General features: G+C 41.1%; 1 protein-coding gene across 2 annotated transcripts; it reads right to left on the minus strand.

Moving 5' to 3' along the window:
* Positions 1 to 1,445: 1,445 nt before the first annotated feature.
* Positions 1,446 to 16,353, minus strand: PRPF18 (pre-mRNA processing factor 18). 2 transcript variants are annotated; one of them, XM_014255223.2, is made up of 11 exons: positions 16,272 to 16,353; positions 14,994 to 15,071; positions 14,843 to 14,869; positions 12,029 to 12,133; positions 10,679 to 10,792; positions 8,779 to 8,925; positions 6,987 to 7,055; positions 6,110 to 6,250; positions 5,581 to 5,652; positions 3,267 to 3,422; positions 1,446 to 2,062 (listed from the first exon to the last, which is right to left on the minus strand). In XM_014255223.2, exons 1-11 carry the CDS (start codon positions 16,335 to 16,337, stop codon positions 1,982 to 1,984), a joined length of 1,056 nt encoding a protein of 351 aa, XP_014110698.1. In that variant the 5' UTR covers positions 16,338 to 16,353; the 3' UTR covers positions 1,446 to 1,981. The 2 variants fall into 2 exon arrangements, with proteins under 2 accessions (XP_014110698.1, XP_005526101.1); XM_005526044.3 differs by lacking the exon at positions 14,843 to 14,869.
* Between the last annotated feature and the right edge of the window lie 2,262 nt (positions 16,354 to 18,615).

Consider the following 18,615-nt stretch of genomic DNA (forward strand, 5'->3'; position numbering starts at 1 on the left):
TGCCATAACAGTGTCCCCCTGGCCCACCATCCCCGAGGACCAGAGCTGGCTCTCATGTGCTGGACAGCTGGAAACTCTTACACGGATATGCCGTGAGAAAGTAGCTCCCAGCTCCTCGGTTCCCCATACTGCACCATTCCATGGATTGCAAGGGGATAAACTTCTTCCGTCATGGGATTCATTCAAGCGAGGTGGCTGTATTTCAGGGACTGTCAGCAAGGAGGCACATCGCTTAAACTGCATTCCTTAAAACCTGATCAGACTAAGACATTCCAACCTCAAATTTACATCCCTACAGGAGGCGCATCCCCACTCAAACCAGCACTCAGGGTACCATTAAAATTCTCCTCAATAATTAGCTCTAAGGCAGGAAGGAAAAATCCATCTAGCACTATTACAGAGCCCCTAAGGAATCCGCTTCCCGCTAAAGCAGACGATACAATGCTCCTTAAACCATCTTCTGGCTACTCACTCGCTACAGTTTCCAGGGAAATTACAGCTCTTCTGAACAAGGGACAATATTGTCCCTCAATTATTTACAGAGTTCAAAACTAAGGTCAAGAAAAAGATTTAGAAACAGTTCAGGAAACAGTCTGGGTGGGGAGAAGGATAAAGTTGCAGCGTTACAAATGTTTCCGTTATAATAACGCCCCCAAAGAGTATCTGTACAGAGCAAAGAAAATCACCAGAAACCACTGTTAATGAAACTCTTCCATGCTCCTGACATCTGCCCAGCTTCTCCCCACAAATCCCCATCTCCTCCCCTAAGGCCCCTCCCCCAAGAGACAGTGAGGTCTCATCAGACTCATTTTATTTCTTCTAAACTCTAAGCTCTTGACACTTTCTCTGGGGTAAAACACTCCAGACTGAAAACTTCCTGTGTCCAAAGAAGCACTTCAGAATCTCGGAGTCTCCAGAAGAACCTGAAGTTCTCCAAGATACTCCTCCCAACTCACATCCCCGACAGGACACTGGGAACACCCAAGGGCGAGAGGTCACTCCTTGAGAAGAGGGCTCCAGTTCCAGCTCCAAGCTGCCAGTCGAGGTGAGGACCCAGGCAAACCCATTCAATGGAATAATGATACATTTCTTGAGGAAATGGTTCTGCTCAGAACTAACAAAGTTTCAGTATTTCACTGTTTGTGCAGAATTAGACATCGTTCCCATGAGTTTCCTCACCATTCCCAGTCAGGATACACAATGGTAAAGATTTGTGGCTGCTAGAAATACTGTTCATGGGCATGGGAGGTCCTAATTATTTTCTCTGCAATACCCAGCAGAGTGAAAATTTTCTCCAGATGTATAAAAATGGAATTTGAAAGCCTCAAGAGCCATAAGATTACTTCCCCCAAGCCCAGAAGGTTTATATTAAAAATGTCGTTACCAGAAAAAAAAAAGAAAAGCCAAATCAGATGCATTCAAGATCAAAAACTTTGCACCGAGGCTGAGAAATATATAAACCATTTTTTTATTCCCGATAAATACCACATGAAAGATTAGCCCATAAAGTCTTCATATTTACAGAAATAACCAAGATTCAACTGCTTCCCTCTAATCATCTCCCCATGTCAGTCTCCAATGCAAAAGCAGCCAAAAAAAAGCTCCACACATGCTCCTTGCAGGGCTGAGACTCACCTAAAGCTCTAAAATATGGGAAACAGTTCAGTCTGCACAGCTCCCTGAATAACAAACTGAAATAAAAGCAGTTGTCATGTGCATTTTCCCTTGGTCATTGTCTTGGTCTTAAACTCTTCAAAACCCACCCCTCTGCTGTACATTGGATGTGTTCAGCAAAAAGCACAGATTTCAAAATAAACCTAAATAAATGGGGCTCGGAAAAAGGAAGCTGTAAAAAAATCTCCTTTCTGCTTTTTTTACAAAGCCAAGTTCCTGTCGGTGTTCAGGCTCAAACTCTGCCTCTTCCATCCTCTCTGGGTGTTGGAGACCAAAATGTGAGTCCCATCCTGGCCCCCACAGAGCCTCACAGTGCATTGTACTCCACACATTTGGATGGGTCTGTTGGGAAGTGCTTCTGGCAAATGGTCATGAGCCTCTTCAGCCCCTAGGAATTAACAAAACAAGGACAGTTCTGTAATAAGGCTGCAGCTGTTGAACAAACTCAATAGCCTACAGTAGTCTTAAGCTTAACAAGAAGAATTAAAAAGAAAAGGTTGCTATTTTGAGGTTGGGATTTTTATTTTGGTCATTATTCTGTTCAAAGTTTGAGGTTCTCTTCAATATTAGAGGAGTCTGTGTCATAATCAAAAAGGCTACAGCTTCAGTCCCACCTGGTAAGACTCACCATGAAGGATCACAGCAATTCTTTAATCCCTCTTTATCACCAAGGGAGCAAATTATATCATAATTAATTATATTTACAAGAAAGCTGAAAATGAAAATTAATTCTAAAGAGCAAAAGCAATTTCAAAACAAGCTGAACAGCCCAGGCAAGAACCAAACTGTGACTTCACAACGGTATTTTTTCAGGTTATGCTATTAAAAATTATAGTTGAAGAGAAACCAAAGGTTATACTCGCAGCCCAAAAACTTTGACTCAGAACAGAAGGTGAAGTTGCATTTTGCAAACAATTTCCTTGCGGACATCTGCAGAAGCTGAAAAGCAACAGGAGACCTATTGCTGCAGAAGGAAGATGTTTATGTAAATCTCCCCTGCCAGGAGCTCTGAGCTCCATGATACTGCTCTGGAGGCTTCAGAGTTAACCCAGAAGGTTTTTTTATCTCAATGAAACTGCAACTGGCAAGACTCAAACACATTTAATAATATAAAGAGAGAAGGCTTGTTTCCTCAGACCTGTCCACCCACTGTGTTGAAAGGACAGAGTAGAAAAACAGCACTGCTACTAATTCCACAATCAGAAGTCTACACGGGTATGAAGATGCCCAGGAGGAACTAAACCTGGCATTTATCTAGTTGCAGAAATAGTCAGAAGGACTGAATTTTACAGTATTTAATTCTGTGCATGATGTTTAAAGCATGAGTTAAACAGAAAAATCAAGCCTGTCTTCACAGCTGATCTGGTGTTCATGCATGATCACAGCAGTTCAGAAAAACTCATTAGACTGTTCCTGGCCCAGCACTGAAGAGCCTTCAGGTCCAGGATAAGCTACCTATTACCTGGATGTTCTGTTTGACCCAAATTAACCTGTCCACTTCCAGTACCCTTCTACCACATCACCTGACACTGATGTTTCTCAAATATGCCCCTACACAAGCAGACCTGTTGGATTTCCAAAGCTGACATTACCTGTATGTATTTCCTCTGAGTTTCATCGTTGAGCACATGGGCCACGTGCTTGGAGAAAATCTTCTCGCGCCCCGTCCGCGCGTGGATGCCGACCATGGTGACACCAATGGGCCAGGGGGCGTTCCCAATGGCCATCTGCAGATAGGCATCGTTCGCCTGGACAGGGAAGGGCATCACTCAGCACCACACAAAGCATTTTTGCACTGCCAGGTGCAGTTAAACACCCATTTCAGTCTCTCTGATCTGGGGTTACTGCATGGTATTAACCAACTGCACAACGCACATTCCCACATGGAACTCCAAGGGAAGTGAGGACTATGGACTTTCCCTTCTGAAAAAAAGTAACTGGATAAGGCAGCCTGGTTACCTTGGTCAAAACTAAGGTTTACTGGGATTACTTTCAACTCAACCATCTCTGGTTAAAAAAAGGTTACATTTGTAACCATGCTTATGGCCAGAGCAGTAGCAGCAGGAAATCAATCAGGAATTTTCCCATGAAGAGCACAGATCCTGTTTTAAAGCTGTAACAGACAACATACCTGGAAAAAACAGGGATAGAACTCAAAGGGAAAATTAACAGAAAGAAAGGGAGAAAGGAAGAGAAGCATAGAGCTTAAAAAAAAACCCAGCATAACAACTGAGAACCAGCAAGTGACAGACATAATTACAAAAAAAACCTGAAGGACATGGAACAGGACATTCCTTGTCTATTAGAAAGCAGCTACAAAACTCACTAGTAAAAAGTTAATTTATCAACTCCTATTCAGAAACTGGACAATAAGAAGCAGCAATCATGACCAGTGGGTGCAGATTCCTTTCCAGCTAGCACTGAACAAATTGGGACATGAATAACGAAAAAGGCAGGGGGTGGCAGACAGACCTAAAAGCAAATCTGAAGAGGGGACAGAGCTTAGTCACTGCCTGCATGAGGCAGAATCTGAACAGTCTTAGTCAAATACCTACTTGTTGACTTCAATATACTTTTGTGATAAACAGTATGTGAACATGCAATTAAAGACCCTTGCAGGACTGTCACAACAGGGTTAATTAAGGCTGAGTGGACAACTTGCATTCTGGCATTTGCCTGCTGTCAACACACTGATTTCAAAATTAAAATCTTTCAAGCTTTTCAACCAACAAAATAGCAAGAATTTGTGGCTAACAGCATTCACTAGGCTGCACAAAGCAAGCAGCAGGCAAAAAGAAACAGAAGACAAGAGCATGCAAAAAGAGACAAGTCTCTTAGGAAATTGAAAAGGATGTGAGTATCTGTAAAAGAATTAGCCTAATGTAAGAAAAAGCAAAACAAAACATTCAAATGTGCACTTAAGTGTACTCAAAATCTCTCTGTGAAGTTTACTTAAAGGTAAGCACCTCCAGGAGACAGAAGCACTGCTGATTAACCCAGAGATACACCGCATTCCTGCATGCTCATTCATTTGGGAAGGTATTGGAAAGGGAATTTCCAGATAATGAAGACAACCAAGAGAAAAAAAATGCTTCAAAATAAAACCCCACTATCATACATCCCACATGTTCAGTTCTGCTTCCATATGTTTTGGATTAAATTTGCCTTAGGCCATATAAAGTTTTTTTCAGCATCAAAAGCAGGTTTCCTTGCTTACTTGACTAATTATGTCAAATCCTCACAAGAACAGTAAGAAATACTAGAAATTTAAAGGCAAAAGACAGTTCGGTTTCGCCTGCATACACAAACTACTTCAGCAAATGCTACTGGTATTTGAATTTCACTTCTGAAAGCAGCCACAAATAAAACCTAACACTGTCTTTTGATCTTGTGTCTCAAAGTACTTTTGCTTCCTCCAGTGAGAAGACTTCATCCAAAAAATCTTTTCATTACTTACCTCAACTTTACCAGGCCACTTAATGTGAGTGTAGACAAAGAAAGGGACAGTGCTTCATATTCAATAACTCAGTTTGCCTCAATTAATTCCTAATTAATTAATCATCAACATCCTGTTACTATTCAATACCTTCATTTAATCTTAGAACATCAGGTTTCCCCTAGAGGAACGCTCTGCAACTTAATATACACATCTCTGAGAAAAATCTTCTTCATATTTACAAAGCTGTGCAGTTTCATGAACCTCAAAAGGTCTTCTATCAAGCTGTGGATCAAGCACTACTTGGAGCCTAACATTTCACAGCCATTTTTCACTTTGTTGGGATAGATGTTTTATTTCCAGCTATGCAGCTTCAAAAATGAAAAAAAAAATGGGAATGGTGAAGCAATAAACTCAATCTTTTATAACCAGACAGTGTGAACATGATGGAAGAGTACAAACAAACATACCTTCACGTATTCTCTTTGCAACATAAATTTAATAATATCTGTTATTGATTCTTTGATGTCTGCAGGAAGTGTCTACAGGAGAGACAGGAAAGAAAAAAAAGACATTTACTGCAGAACAGCAGCTCAGGAAAATCATCTTGCTCAGCACTTATATAAAGTTTAGCAACTACCCTTATTTGGAGTTTCACAAAGGAAAACATGTTCATTATTCAAATGAAGGATCTGAAGAGGAGAGGTTAAGCAGTTACACCTGGTAGCTGATGGCAAAGTGCAAAATGCAACCTCAATTTTCCATCCTGTTTGCAACTCAGGGAGCAGGTGCTGCTTTAAACAGCTGGAAAAGCAGTGGATGGGCAGATTTCACTGACTGAGATAAAGTCAGAACTGAGTGTCAGGAGCTCTAGATATAGAAACTGTGACCAACTCAATTATCCCCTCTCCTTCAGTGAGGCTAAGACTGCCCTAGAAAGGGCACTAATTCTGGGTACCTGGAAAGCCAAGGTTGAAGTGGCATTTAAAGGCGGTTTACCCTTTTGCGGAGCTTTCTGAAAAGCGGCCGCAGGTAGGACTCTGTCTGTTTCTGAGTGGCGCTGTTCAGCTTCCCCTGCACGCCCCGTTTCACGTAGTCCTCTCTGGCATTCAACTCCTTGGCCCAAACTCCCAGGAGGAACTGCAGGGAGCAAGCATATCTGTGTCATGGTGCCATCTAGTGACTTCCCCAGCACATCAGATGCAACAGAGGGCTAAGCAACCAAGGCAAAGTGAGTTTTCTGGAGAAATTTTACAAAGGTAAAACCTTTTTCAGAAGGGTAGGCAAGGAGGGACAGGAACTTATCTTAAATGTACATACACAAATTAAAGCTTCAGTTCTTGCTGTGACTTTGATCACCACAACAGTTACACAGGCACTGGCTGACTCAGCTGAGAGGCAACACAGGTTTCTTGCCAGGAAACAAGGGAAACAATTTCCTGCCATCCACTTGAACCTGTGGACTTCCTTTAAAACTCTCTAATTTCACTAAGAGTAGTAGGTGACATTCCAATTCAGTTTGCACTGTTCCAAGGAAACTCCTCCAAAGGTTTTGATGCCACAGCACTACACAGAGGCAACTACAGACAACTGCCTCAAATATCACATGAAAATCAAAACCGTATTTATTTTGTCTGGAAAAGCAGGTCCAGATTTTGAACACTGCTCTCCCAAGAGCTCTTTCCCATATCTGGCACAAGTCACTGTTGTGACTAACAAAGACTGTGGTGTGCCAAGTATTTCAAAAAAACCACATCTTACACATAACATGTGAGATTTTCCTCTCAAGCAGCTGAAACCCACCCTCCTATTCTTGAAATGTATCTGCATGGCAGTAATAATATGATACAACTACAGAATAATTAGAGTCTGTTACCTTCAAGAACTTTGTTATGATGTCCATATCATAGTGATCATCACCCCGTCCTAAGGATTCTCCCAAAGCCTGGAACAGGGGGGAAAAAAAGGGCCATTATTTCTACTTTGTCTAGTCTGCCAGCACCACCACAGCACAGCATGGTTCACTGCACCACGAACTGCAATAAATTCCACAAGAAATCCCAAACATTGATCATGAAACAGCTACAAATGCTACTGAAATTCATTAATCTATTAAAAACATTTACATCACAATGCCAATATGATTATTTCTGAAAAGTCAATACAACAGTAATTCCTCAGTCATTAACTACTATATTATTGGCATTAGCAATTATTAGCAATTATTACTAGCAGATGTCTGACAGCACTGTATGAAGGGGAACTGTGGGTGCTCTGCATTTTTTGAGATCCCCAAAGCCATCAATTAACCTAGTTATTTTGTTATGCTATTTCAATTCCCTAATGCACTGAGGCTTTTTATCATTTAATTGCAATTGTGAATTTGAGGGAAAAAAATCTAAAAAAAAAAACCTAACCCAAACAGCAAAGCAACAAACCACTAAAAAAGCCCAGCTGCATGCTCCAATACTCCAAAACCTCAAAACTGTAAATACTAACAATAAGTTTTACAAACATTTTCCAGTAGGTATAGTTGGATTTAGAATCTATTTCCATTGCCCTCACATTTCCAAAGTGAGTTTTATTTTAAAAAATGTTCTAGATTTGGAGTCAAATTCAATATAAGCCTTTATGCTCAAGGCAATACAACTGAAGTAACAAAATTTAAGATGCAGTGTTTTCAAACTTTTTAGAAACAGATTGTTTGCATGGCTCAAACCAAGCCTGCCCTATTACCACAAAAAGGGGTTATTTTGAGAGCTAACAGATCAATAAAATGCAGCTCCAATACCACTGCTGCTATCCACTCTGGTACTGCAGTTATTTTAAACCAGAACTCCTGGCACCATTAACAAAAACCCCAGACTATTTCTTCATAATAATGTATTCACTTCAGCTTTCAGTTATAAATCGTATTAGTTCTTAAACACGCTTTTGGAAGGACGTTATGAAGATTAACTCCTGCAAAGAGTTTTGAAGATTAAGGATAAAAGTCTTCAGCTCAAGTTAATGTGCTTTTCAAAACATTATCCTGAAATACCAGGTGATGAATGCATTTCCTGGCACTTATTCTCCACTTGCTCACACAAACATCACAGGATTCTTTAAGAACAGAGCAGCCATTTGCACTCAAGTTTCTGGGACACATTATCTCTGCACTTCTTATACTTCCTGTGGTCTGCCTACATCTGATGCTCTTTTTTTTTTTTTATCCTAGATGCTTTCATATCAAACATTCTTTCTGTGTGTCTGTTTTTCAGAGTCCTTCCTCCTTGTATAGGGAAAATTAATTGGTACTGACCTTATTACCCTCTCAAATATTCATTGGAAAGGCATTGGCATTTACGACCAGCTATTGCAATTAAATTCTCTACTTCTGAAATCCCTAGAGAATTAATCTTAACTGTACCACTGTCTTTGCAGGCCACACCTGCAAAGGTCCCTTTGGGCTGAAGTGTTGTAAAAAAAGACCACTTGAGTTTTCACTTGTCTTTTGTAGGCACCTACAGTGCAACTCCAGGTTTGGAAACCTAAATTTTCTCTATAAGAATACTTCAAAATGCCTAAGTCAGCTGTTGAAAAAAAGTCAACTTTGTCTAAACAATCCTGAAGCTTTCTCACAGCAACATACTATATCTAACACCCCTTAGCTATGATCTATCCCATACTTCTAGTTCTTCAATAGTAGTATTCTCCTCATGGACTTTCAGGTCATTCTGGGAGTCATCATCTCCGGCTTCTTGGCCGCCTACAATTTCATTCAGGTACTGCTGATCAATCTTATCCAAAGCAGCCTTCAGGTCATTTCTCAGGCCCTAGGAAAAAAAAAATAAAATAGACTGATTTATTAAAAAAACCCTCAAGTAAATAAAAGTAGTTCAGTACTGTCACTGTGAGTATCCAAATTCTGTTTAAGCTGCAAATTCTGTAAAAACACACATAAGGGTTTAGTGTTGTTGTTTGAATTTAACTGAACTCCAAGAACAGTTTCTGCTTCAGCACCTAACAAAAACCAGGTGCATGAACTTCTGAAGTGCTCATACCTATGAAAAATACTTTTTACAGTATTTTCACACAAAAAAAATCCTGGAGGATGGAATCAGCCTCTAGGACTTTCTTGGAGTCATTTTCTCTAAGCAATGCACTGAACCACGCCGAAACAAATGAAAACCAGACCATAACCATCATCAGCTCTACAAGTCTTCATATCTGCCCTGAAAAAAGCTGTAAATAAGGTAACACTCCTTCAGTGCCAGACATAAAACAATTATGTTGTTTCCCTTTATTACAAATTATTTAAACATAGTAGAATGTTTTATATAGATTCACTGTTTAACCCTCAGCTTTGGAACAGGTGACTAAAAAAAAACAGAATCAGTTTAAAACTATACATATAAAATTAAAAGGTCCTTTCAAATAGAACACAAAACTTGCCTTAACCACAGTTAAAGGATTTGCCTTCTTGTCTTGAGACATGAAATATAAAGCTCTATAAAGGAGTATGACATTTTTTACCCTCAGATAAATTCAGCCACTCTACAGGGAATGGATATGCACAGTTACTTCCCCTCTTCCATTATCAAGCTTGACTGTCTGGAGCATTTCTATTAATCATTTAGTTACTCTAAAAACGTCTGAACCACAAGGCTGATTGACTAAGCAACATGCAGAATCTCCCTAGACAGCAACAAGAGTGACTGAAACATGTAACAACAATCCAGCACAACTGTATTTATGGGCTGTCTATTTCCTAATCCTGCTCCGGTGATCAGTGCTGCTGGAGGGGAAGCTTTCATTAGCAGAGCTTTTATTTCTAGATGTGTTTATCTTTATTTTAAAGACCTGGAGAGGAAAAGGCTTCCCTTTTACGGGCAGCCTCAAGAAAGACATTTAAAACAATTCAGTTTGCCACAAATTAGAGAAGAAAATGCAAACTGTCATTTTGTTAGTAAGGCTGTAAATTTGGTTAACAGTGAATGTAGAACAAACCCCAGATCTATTTCCTCACTTAACTGTTCATTTCTTAAGACAAAATGAATAAATTAATTATATCATCAAGTCAGCTAATGAGTTGATGGCTGCTTTAAAGAGAAGGGGTAAAATGACATTTCCATAACAAGTTATAGCTCTGGAATACAGGGATTTGAAAAATCATTTATATCCCAGAGAGACAGTATGCAGTCCTGCTCTTACTTACTTGTGCCTTCTCAGGGGTGCACATAACCACAAACACAGAATTATTTTAACAGTAAATGACTGTTCTCTGCTCATTAAAAAGAAGGGGCAGGACAAGCTGAAGTATTGGTGCCACCCGAAAACCCTTTCCAACTGACAAGGGCCTGGTAGATTTCTAGAGCTGAACTCTCTAACATAATATAATTGTGTACAAAAATCTGACATTTAACATAGTTTCTCAGAAAAAAAATGAGACAAGAGCACGTATTCTCTTTGCTGTCTAGTACCTCTCCTCCTGAATATTAACAGTTACTGAAAGCGATTTTTGGTAACTTTTCTAGGGTTACTTATTGATTACCCCACCACAAATAAGTAACTAAGAGCCAGTCTTACCTTGTTCACTTCAGGTGCAAGAATTTCTATCTTCCTCAGACGCTGAAATGCATCATAATCTGTTTCTCCAAACAGCCTGATGGGCTCACCCCTCTCTCGTAACCTCCTGATAACCTGAAAAGAATCAAAGTGCTCCCTGACGCATAAAGGAAGCAAAATAAAATCCAGAATGACAGATTTATTTACTTTGCTTAGAATAACAAGCTGAGCTGAACTGGAGAGGAAATGGCAATATTTTAAGCAGTAGAAAAATGTTCCAGACACTTTACAATCTAAATATAAAATTCCCACAGTATTTCAGTGAAAGGTCATTCCAAATATTACTGATCCAAATTTTGAATAAAATCCCAGGCTGTTTGATACAACCGACTTCTTCCTGCTCTGACTTGTTCAAACAAATACACAAAAATCATGCCTCTGGCAGAGCTTAAAAACCACTTTCAAAATCACAGAGGAACTTGACAATAATCTCACTCACCTACTTGTCTCGGCAATAAAAATAGTAACTGGGCTGCAGGTTGTCCCAGCACAGCTACAAGATGATCTGCTGAAAACCCCCATCATTAAACATTTGGAAATATGAAGTCCCAAAATCTAATGGGATAGTTTATTTAAAAGTAGATATAATAGAAGTGAAAAAGTCTCCCTCAATTTGATTCAAACCTGAAACCAAACAAAAAACCAACAGCCCTCATTACAAGTCCTGTAAAAACCTGAATATCCTGACAAATTAAGGGGAGGTGTGACATGTTTGGATGACCTCAGCTGTGAATTTCAGTATTTCCAAGATTAGAGTGCATTCTGTACTTCTGAACTTTCTGCTTCTGCTTTGGGGTGTGGATCTGTTTGTGAACTTAAATCCAAATAGGCATTTTTATACATGGAAAAGGCAAAGAACATCCCAGCTGCTCTGGCTTCAGGACCGTTTCCTCTACAGGCTAAGGTGAACCTCCAAAACTTAGTTTCTAAATTTGTGTTCAGACCAATGAGTTACAAAGAAAAGAAGCTCAGGGGGAAAAAAATCTTGGAAAAAGTCAGCATGCCATCTTCAGCACTATCCAAGGATAATGCTGATATTCAGACTATCACTCTGAAAGAGCTGTAAAATGTTATAGCTGTGTAAATCCCTGTAACAGGCTCTACCCATCTGTACCTCCCTATGCATTCAATTGGACAGCAGAGCGCTGATAAGCAGAGATGATCATTAACTGCTGACTGCAAAAATGGAAGCTTATTACTTAATAAAAGTGCCATAAAAAGTACAGTTCACTGGATGAAACAGCCCTAACGAGAAATTACAGGTGCATTTGCTGTAAACTCAAGGAGTCAGTTTATGGTGACTGACTTTACCTCCTGTCTGGAAAGAGTCATTGGTAACTTTTCCTCTGCCAGTTCCAGTTCCAGCACGGGATTTGATGTAGCCAGTGGTTTCTCCTCCTCTTCCTGCTGCTGTACCTACATTCAACAGACACAGTTACTCATGTGCAAAGGAAACAAACCCACATATTGATGAGAAATGATGACAAGATACAGAGCTCTGGAACACAGACTTAACATGATAATATAAACCTTCAGTTTCATAGTTTTATGGTCCATAATTGAACCTCACAGAACAATAGTTGTTCTTGATAGTATCAGTAATTAACTAACACTTCTGCAGGTTGCAGGAAGCAGTCTCTCCAGCAAACAGAAAGGACAATTGCTGAAGTTTGGCTGTCATTTTAGCAGGCAGATAACCAGCACTGGTGCCAAAAATAGCAAAACCACCCTCTGCCTCTTGATTCCTGTCCCTGTTCCATCCTTCCTACCCATGCAAGACCATTTGCATCACTGTGTGATAAACCAGAAGGGGGAAATTATTCAAACAGAAAATACTCTGACAAATACAAATACTGGTACTGTTCCCAGCCTGCTTCACTTCCTCATCCAGCTCCCCAGGACCAGCACATGCACAGAAGAAGGACAGGAAGGAAAACCCCAGAGAAGGGTGAGTGGAGCTGCTTCTTCCAGTGTCATTTACAGTGTTTATTACCTGCAGCTTCAGCGAGCTGAGCAGTTAACAGTGATCCACAGTTTCTGTTGGGTTTTGAGAGGTAATGCACCTCTCTAACCTTGTTTTAGGTAATGCACTTCTCTAACAACCTTGCCAGTTTCTTGCAGGTAAAAAAAAAAAAAAAAAAAAACCAGAAAAGACAACTCCTCACAGGAACAGAATATCATTAACAACTCCTCTTAGTCTAAAAGAAGGTCCCTGAATCAAAGAGAGCATTCCTTCTTCATTATTCAGTATTTTAATAATGCAAAACAACTCTTTGATCAAAGTAACTTTGTGACAGCAGCCACGTAACTACAGCTCCCTGTATAAGCTCATATTCAACACTTCTGAGAGCAGGAGCAGATTGCTGGTGGTAATATTCCTATAATAAGGAAACATATCCTTGTTTTTCCTTAATTTATTTCCTTTGTGTACTTGCTAAAAGGGAAACAATCCAATTAATGTTAGAGCAGCCTGCAGCATTCCCTGTGCATGGGCAGACTGCATTTGGGTTGATCATTTTGAAGAAGCTACTGGACAGCATTTATTTTTTTTAAAAAAAAGAGGCTTTTTTATTCTTTCAGGCCATGGTGCCAGCCTTGCTTCGGTGTCAGTGTGACTCCATGTGCTTGGCAGGATTCAGTCCTGGGGCTCCAGCTACAAGATGCAGCTACAAATCTACATTCAATGCTCTATTAGTTAACACAGAAAAAATCAATCCTACAAGTACAGGTGTATGGAATGAACAAGGGAAAGACAATTAAATCAATGTTTAACACATAAAGGGAGGGGAAAAATAAAATTTCCATCAATGCAGGGAAAGAGGAATTGACAGGGTACAAAAAGTATGGAAGAACAGGGTAATTTTTTTTTTAAAAAAATATACTCCCAGAGGAGAAGGATATACACAAATTTTAACTTACAAACATTCTTGAAATCATAAAGAGATAGCAGCACTGGAAGAAAATACTTGATCCATTCTGTCAGCTGGACTCCAAGTTATAAGCAGTATCTTTACCACTGTTATTTTTGTTTCAATGCTTTCTTCAAGTAAGTGAAATGATTCCAACTTACTAAGTCTAAGCAAAGCAAAAAGGCACCTGAATTTAAAAGGAAATCAGTCTGTGTTCCACGTCTCATTAACAGAATAAAGAACAAATGCAGAAATCTGGGAGGCTCTAAAAAGATACTAAATTTAACAAAGTAACTTATTTTAAAACCATTTCCAAGTTTGCATTTCACACCATAACCGGTGCTGCAGCGGCACAGGTAACACATCAGGAACCACATCAGGTTCTGACGAATTCAAGCTAATGCTCAAAAGGCATCAGGCAGACATTTGCACTTGGAAGAGCAGCTGGATTCACAGAACTTTCCCATGACTTTATGCTGCACATTCCGAGAATCATTTTGGCATTGACGTTCAAATACGCACAAACAGATCAAGGTTTCAGAATAAGTCACTAACTGGGTAAAGGTCACTTGAAAACAAAGCTCCTATTTATGCCCTCTAAGAGCAAACAAGATTATGAAACTGTCTTCCCCAGAGAATGCATTCCCCTCCCAGACACCCCATCAGGCAAGCAGGCACACACACTTATAAAAGACAACAACATTCTTTCCATTTCATTAAACTCTTGCCCTGACACCATTACAAGGCAGATAAAGCCTTCCAGATCACCCATTTGTTGCAAAATGCACCCGAGGTTACCAATTGTTTCTAATATTTTGCCAGCAAGAACATAAATGCTGTTGTGTGCTTCAGTGCTGGGTGTTTAATGGCCAAAACCCAAATACAAATTTAGGAGAGTTGGCAGATCTTGTTGATGCACACCCACACTATACTGATTTCTTTTCGACTTTCTGACAATGAAGATCAGATAAAATTATCCAGATGTATCCATTTTTCTCAATAAGGGGAGGAAGGTGGCTATATCAGATCCAGTGTTCATGCCTAACATCACGATTTAATAAGAAAGGAAGACAAGCTTTGATCCCGAGCCACTTCATGCTTTCCACAAATAAAAACAAACAAACAAAAAATAAAAGCCAAACCATAACACAAACTTAAATAGCTGTATGTCATGCATATCTTCTCCTGCATTGAAAATGGTTTCAGAAAATCATACCTCTCCAGGTGGCTTCTCATTTACAGGCTAATGTATAACATTAACAGATTGAACAAAGAACAACAATTATCATTAACAACATTGATATTTTTGATAAAAAATGCAGACTTCAAAATAAACACACCAAGTCCTGGAAGAACAATTTCCATACCTTGTAGCCACATCTCTGGAAGTAGGCCTCCTCTTCCTTTTTAGCTAACTCACTGCGTTTGAAATATTTCTTATTTCCCTAAAAGAGAGGACAGCTGTTACCAGTTCACAGTTTTGCGTGATTGAGCAAAAATGGCTCAAACTCTCTTACTTGGCTTGATGAATTCAGCTACATCCTTCCCCAGAGATGCCTACATTGCCACAGAAAGGGAACTAGTTGGAAGCACCTCTGAAATCGGCAATATAGTTACCTTGCAGGATATACATATAAGCAGAATTAAAATACAATGTGCTTGCCAGCACTTTAGAAAGCCCAAGTTTTTTGTCCTGTAAGGCCTTGGTGGTCTTTGGCGTAAAGCTTCACTTCAGATGTGCACAACCAGGCCCAGATTGTTTAGATAAACCATACTAACCACATCATCTGACATTAAATCAAGGATGTGGGAGAGACCACCTTTATACACAGTATTTTATAAGCTTGCTTAGAGCAACTTTGTAGAAATGTGCCTGAAAAGGCATTCCAGACACACAACAGCTGGAAAATGTGGTCACCCCAAAGCATTTTCCTTGATTAGTACAAACTACAACTTCTTCCTTCATGCTTTGCCTGACACACAACAGCCTCTGACCGCTGCTCCCGACTTCTGATGCCAAAATGCAAAATTAGATACCCGTGAAAGGGGCTCAGCTGTGCTGTGGGGTTTTTAGGCAAACACTGCTCAGACCTTGCCCAGGTATGGGGTTTTTACACACATACACCGCTCAGACCCTGCCCGGGTATGGGGTTTTTACACACACACACACACACACACACACACACACACACACACACACACCGTTCAGACCCTGCCCGGGTATGGGGTTTTTACACACACACGCACACCGTTCAGACCCTACCCAGGTTTGGGGTTTTACACACACCGCTCAGACCCTGGCCGGGTATGGACAGAATTCGATTGAGGGGAGGAAAGAAAACACACTCTATTCACCGAAGTTCGCGCTGATTTTTCTCATCTCTAGGTGCCCGAAATAAACTAAACCAGCCCCAAAAGCCCACGGAACGCAGCGAGGCTGAATCCAGGCTGCATCCGCGCCCCCAAACTCCTCCTGGCTCCTGCCCGATGCCATCCTGGATCACCCCGGCTTTGGGAAACTCGGCCCTGGGCCGCTCCGCGCCGCCTTCCTCGGCCCATCCCGGGCCGCTCCCGCCTCACCCCCGCCGCCCTCCCCCGGGCCCACATCCCAGGCGGCTCCTGGTGTCCATGCCGGCCGCCCTCACCCCCAGGAGCTCCTTCTCCTCCAGCTGCTGGCGCTTCCTGCTGATCTCCCGCTTCAGGATGTCCATGGCGGCCCCAGGAAGCTCCGCAGGAAAACAACGCCGTCACTTCCGGGGACGCGGCGCCGCCGAGCGGCGCCCCCTGGTGGCTGGGAGGAGCGGCGGCGTTGGGAGCGTGTCAGTCCCTTCTCCCGAGGGACAAGGGACAGGAGGAGAGGAGATGGCCTCAAGTTGTGCCAGGAGGAGAGGAGATGGCCTCAAGTTGTGACAGGAGGAGAGGAGATGGCCTCAAGTTGTGACAGGAGACGTTCAGATTGGCTATTAGGAAAAGTTTCTTCAGTGTGTATGTACTATCATACTGTTGTTGGAAGCAGATTATTTAAAGTGATACACAGACAATATAATGACAGTAATTATGAGACAGAGACAAAATATAGATGCTTTCTATCAAGGAATGTACCAAAAGAGACAGAATATGACTTCTACAGAGGTCTTTTCCTTTTTTAGTATAGCTGGTTTTACAAAGGGGTGTTTGACAGGTTCTTTAAAGAGAGTCTGCATGCAATTTATTCAGCTGTCTTCTCTGTTTAGCTTGAAAAATCTTTGGGGAAAAGTCTCTCTGGCTGTGTGTTTGTGCAGTGCCTCATGCGATGGGCCTTGGTTGCAGATGACAGCTAATATCAGATAAATCGTGGCCTCGGGTATTAGGAAAAATTTATTTCCCAAAAGTATTGTCAAGCACTGGGACAGTCTGGTCAGAGAAGTGGTGGAGTCACTGTCCTGGGAGGTATTTAAAAGATGTGTAGATGTGGGACATGGGGATGTGGTTATTGGTGGACTTGGCAGGGTTAATGATTGGATTTGATGATTTTAGAGGTCTTTTCCAACCTAAATAATTGAGTGAGGCTGGTTACTGGCCAGCCACACAGGGTGCAAATGCCATATAGGAAGGTGGGATGCCTGTGATATCTGGTATCTGCTTCCTTCAGGCCCTGAGGACTGAGGTAGATGGTAGGGACTGAGCTCCTTAGTGTGCACATAGCAAAATGTAAATGCCTCTGTCATCCACCACTCAGCATTTGTGACACAGGTAGTAACATCAAGAAATCTCTTATTTTCCTTATTTACCTGATTTTCTACTCTGTGGCCTATAAAGTCCAAAGGGTCCAGAAAATGCTTTGAAGAATGATTAAGAACTCCTGTCAGATTTTTTTCCGCCTTTAGGTCCTCACAGATTTCTTCCTTGTCTTTCCCCATTGTAAGCCCCAGCAGCTGTTTTGGAGAGCTGTAACCACAACTGGCTTTTCACCCACTTCAGATAACCTGAGCTGTGTGCCATGACTCTTCCATGTAGAAAATGCACAGTGATTTACAGGGGTTGTTTAACTCCAGGCTGGAGGGTTCTGCATTTAGAAGTCATGCTCTGCTTTACCTCAGGCTTGAATGCAATCGTTTTGCAATGAAGAAGCAGGAACAGTCCTCCTACGCTTTTCATAGTTCTATAAAAGGAAATTATATCACATCTGATGGTGATAGAATCCAAGAATGTCTCTGTGTGAGTCCTGGGGGAATGTGCCCACATTTGGATAAGGGCATAAGTCAGGAGGCTGTAGGAATACTCTGTAGTGGACTTTATGGTAAGTGAATCCAGATGCTTATGTCAGAGTGCCAGCTGCCCCCTCAATTTACTCTAAAGTCCACATAACCTTACACCTTGCTTCATTTCCTGCTCCAGTCTGACACTGGCCTGGTTTTGGCAGGGATACAGGTAATTTTCTTCCTACTACCTAGTGCAGTTCTGCGGTTTGGATCAAGTATGAGAATAACTGATAACACACTGATGTTTTAGTTGTTGCTAACCAAAGTTTATACTAAGTCAAGGCCTTTTCAGCTTCTCATAACCTGCCAGCAATGAGACTGGGGAACATAAGGCAGTCAGGACAGCTGACCCAGCTGACCAGAAAGATATTCCATATTGTATGGCATCACACTCAGTATATAATCTGGGGGGAAAGTTGGTTGGGGGCTGTGGTGAGCAGGTGGTGAGCAATTGCATTGTGCATCACTTGTTTTGTATATTATGTTGTTATTGTTATTGTTGTTGTTGTTGTTATTTTCTTCCTTTTCTGTCCCATTGACCTGCCTTTCAATCCAGAAGTCTTCTCACTTTCACTTCTCCAATTGTCTCCCACATCCCTCTGTAGCTGGAGGAGAGTGAGAGAGAGCCTGTGCACCATCTGGGATTAAACCATGACAGATATTATATCTCAATTAGAGACAGTACAAAAGGAAGGAGGAAAGCCAACTCACACACAGTATTTGTGAGAAAGATTCAGTTACTGTCAGG

This window comes from Pseudopodoces humilis, chromosome 5 (genome assembly GCF_049639895.1).
Source record: "Pseudopodoces humilis isolate 2021_Gansu_Grassland_sample_001 chromosome 5, ASM4963989v1, whole genome shotgun sequence".
Classification (NCBI taxonomy): Eukaryota; Metazoa; Chordata; class Aves; order Passeriformes; family Paridae; genus Pseudopodoces; species Pseudopodoces humilis.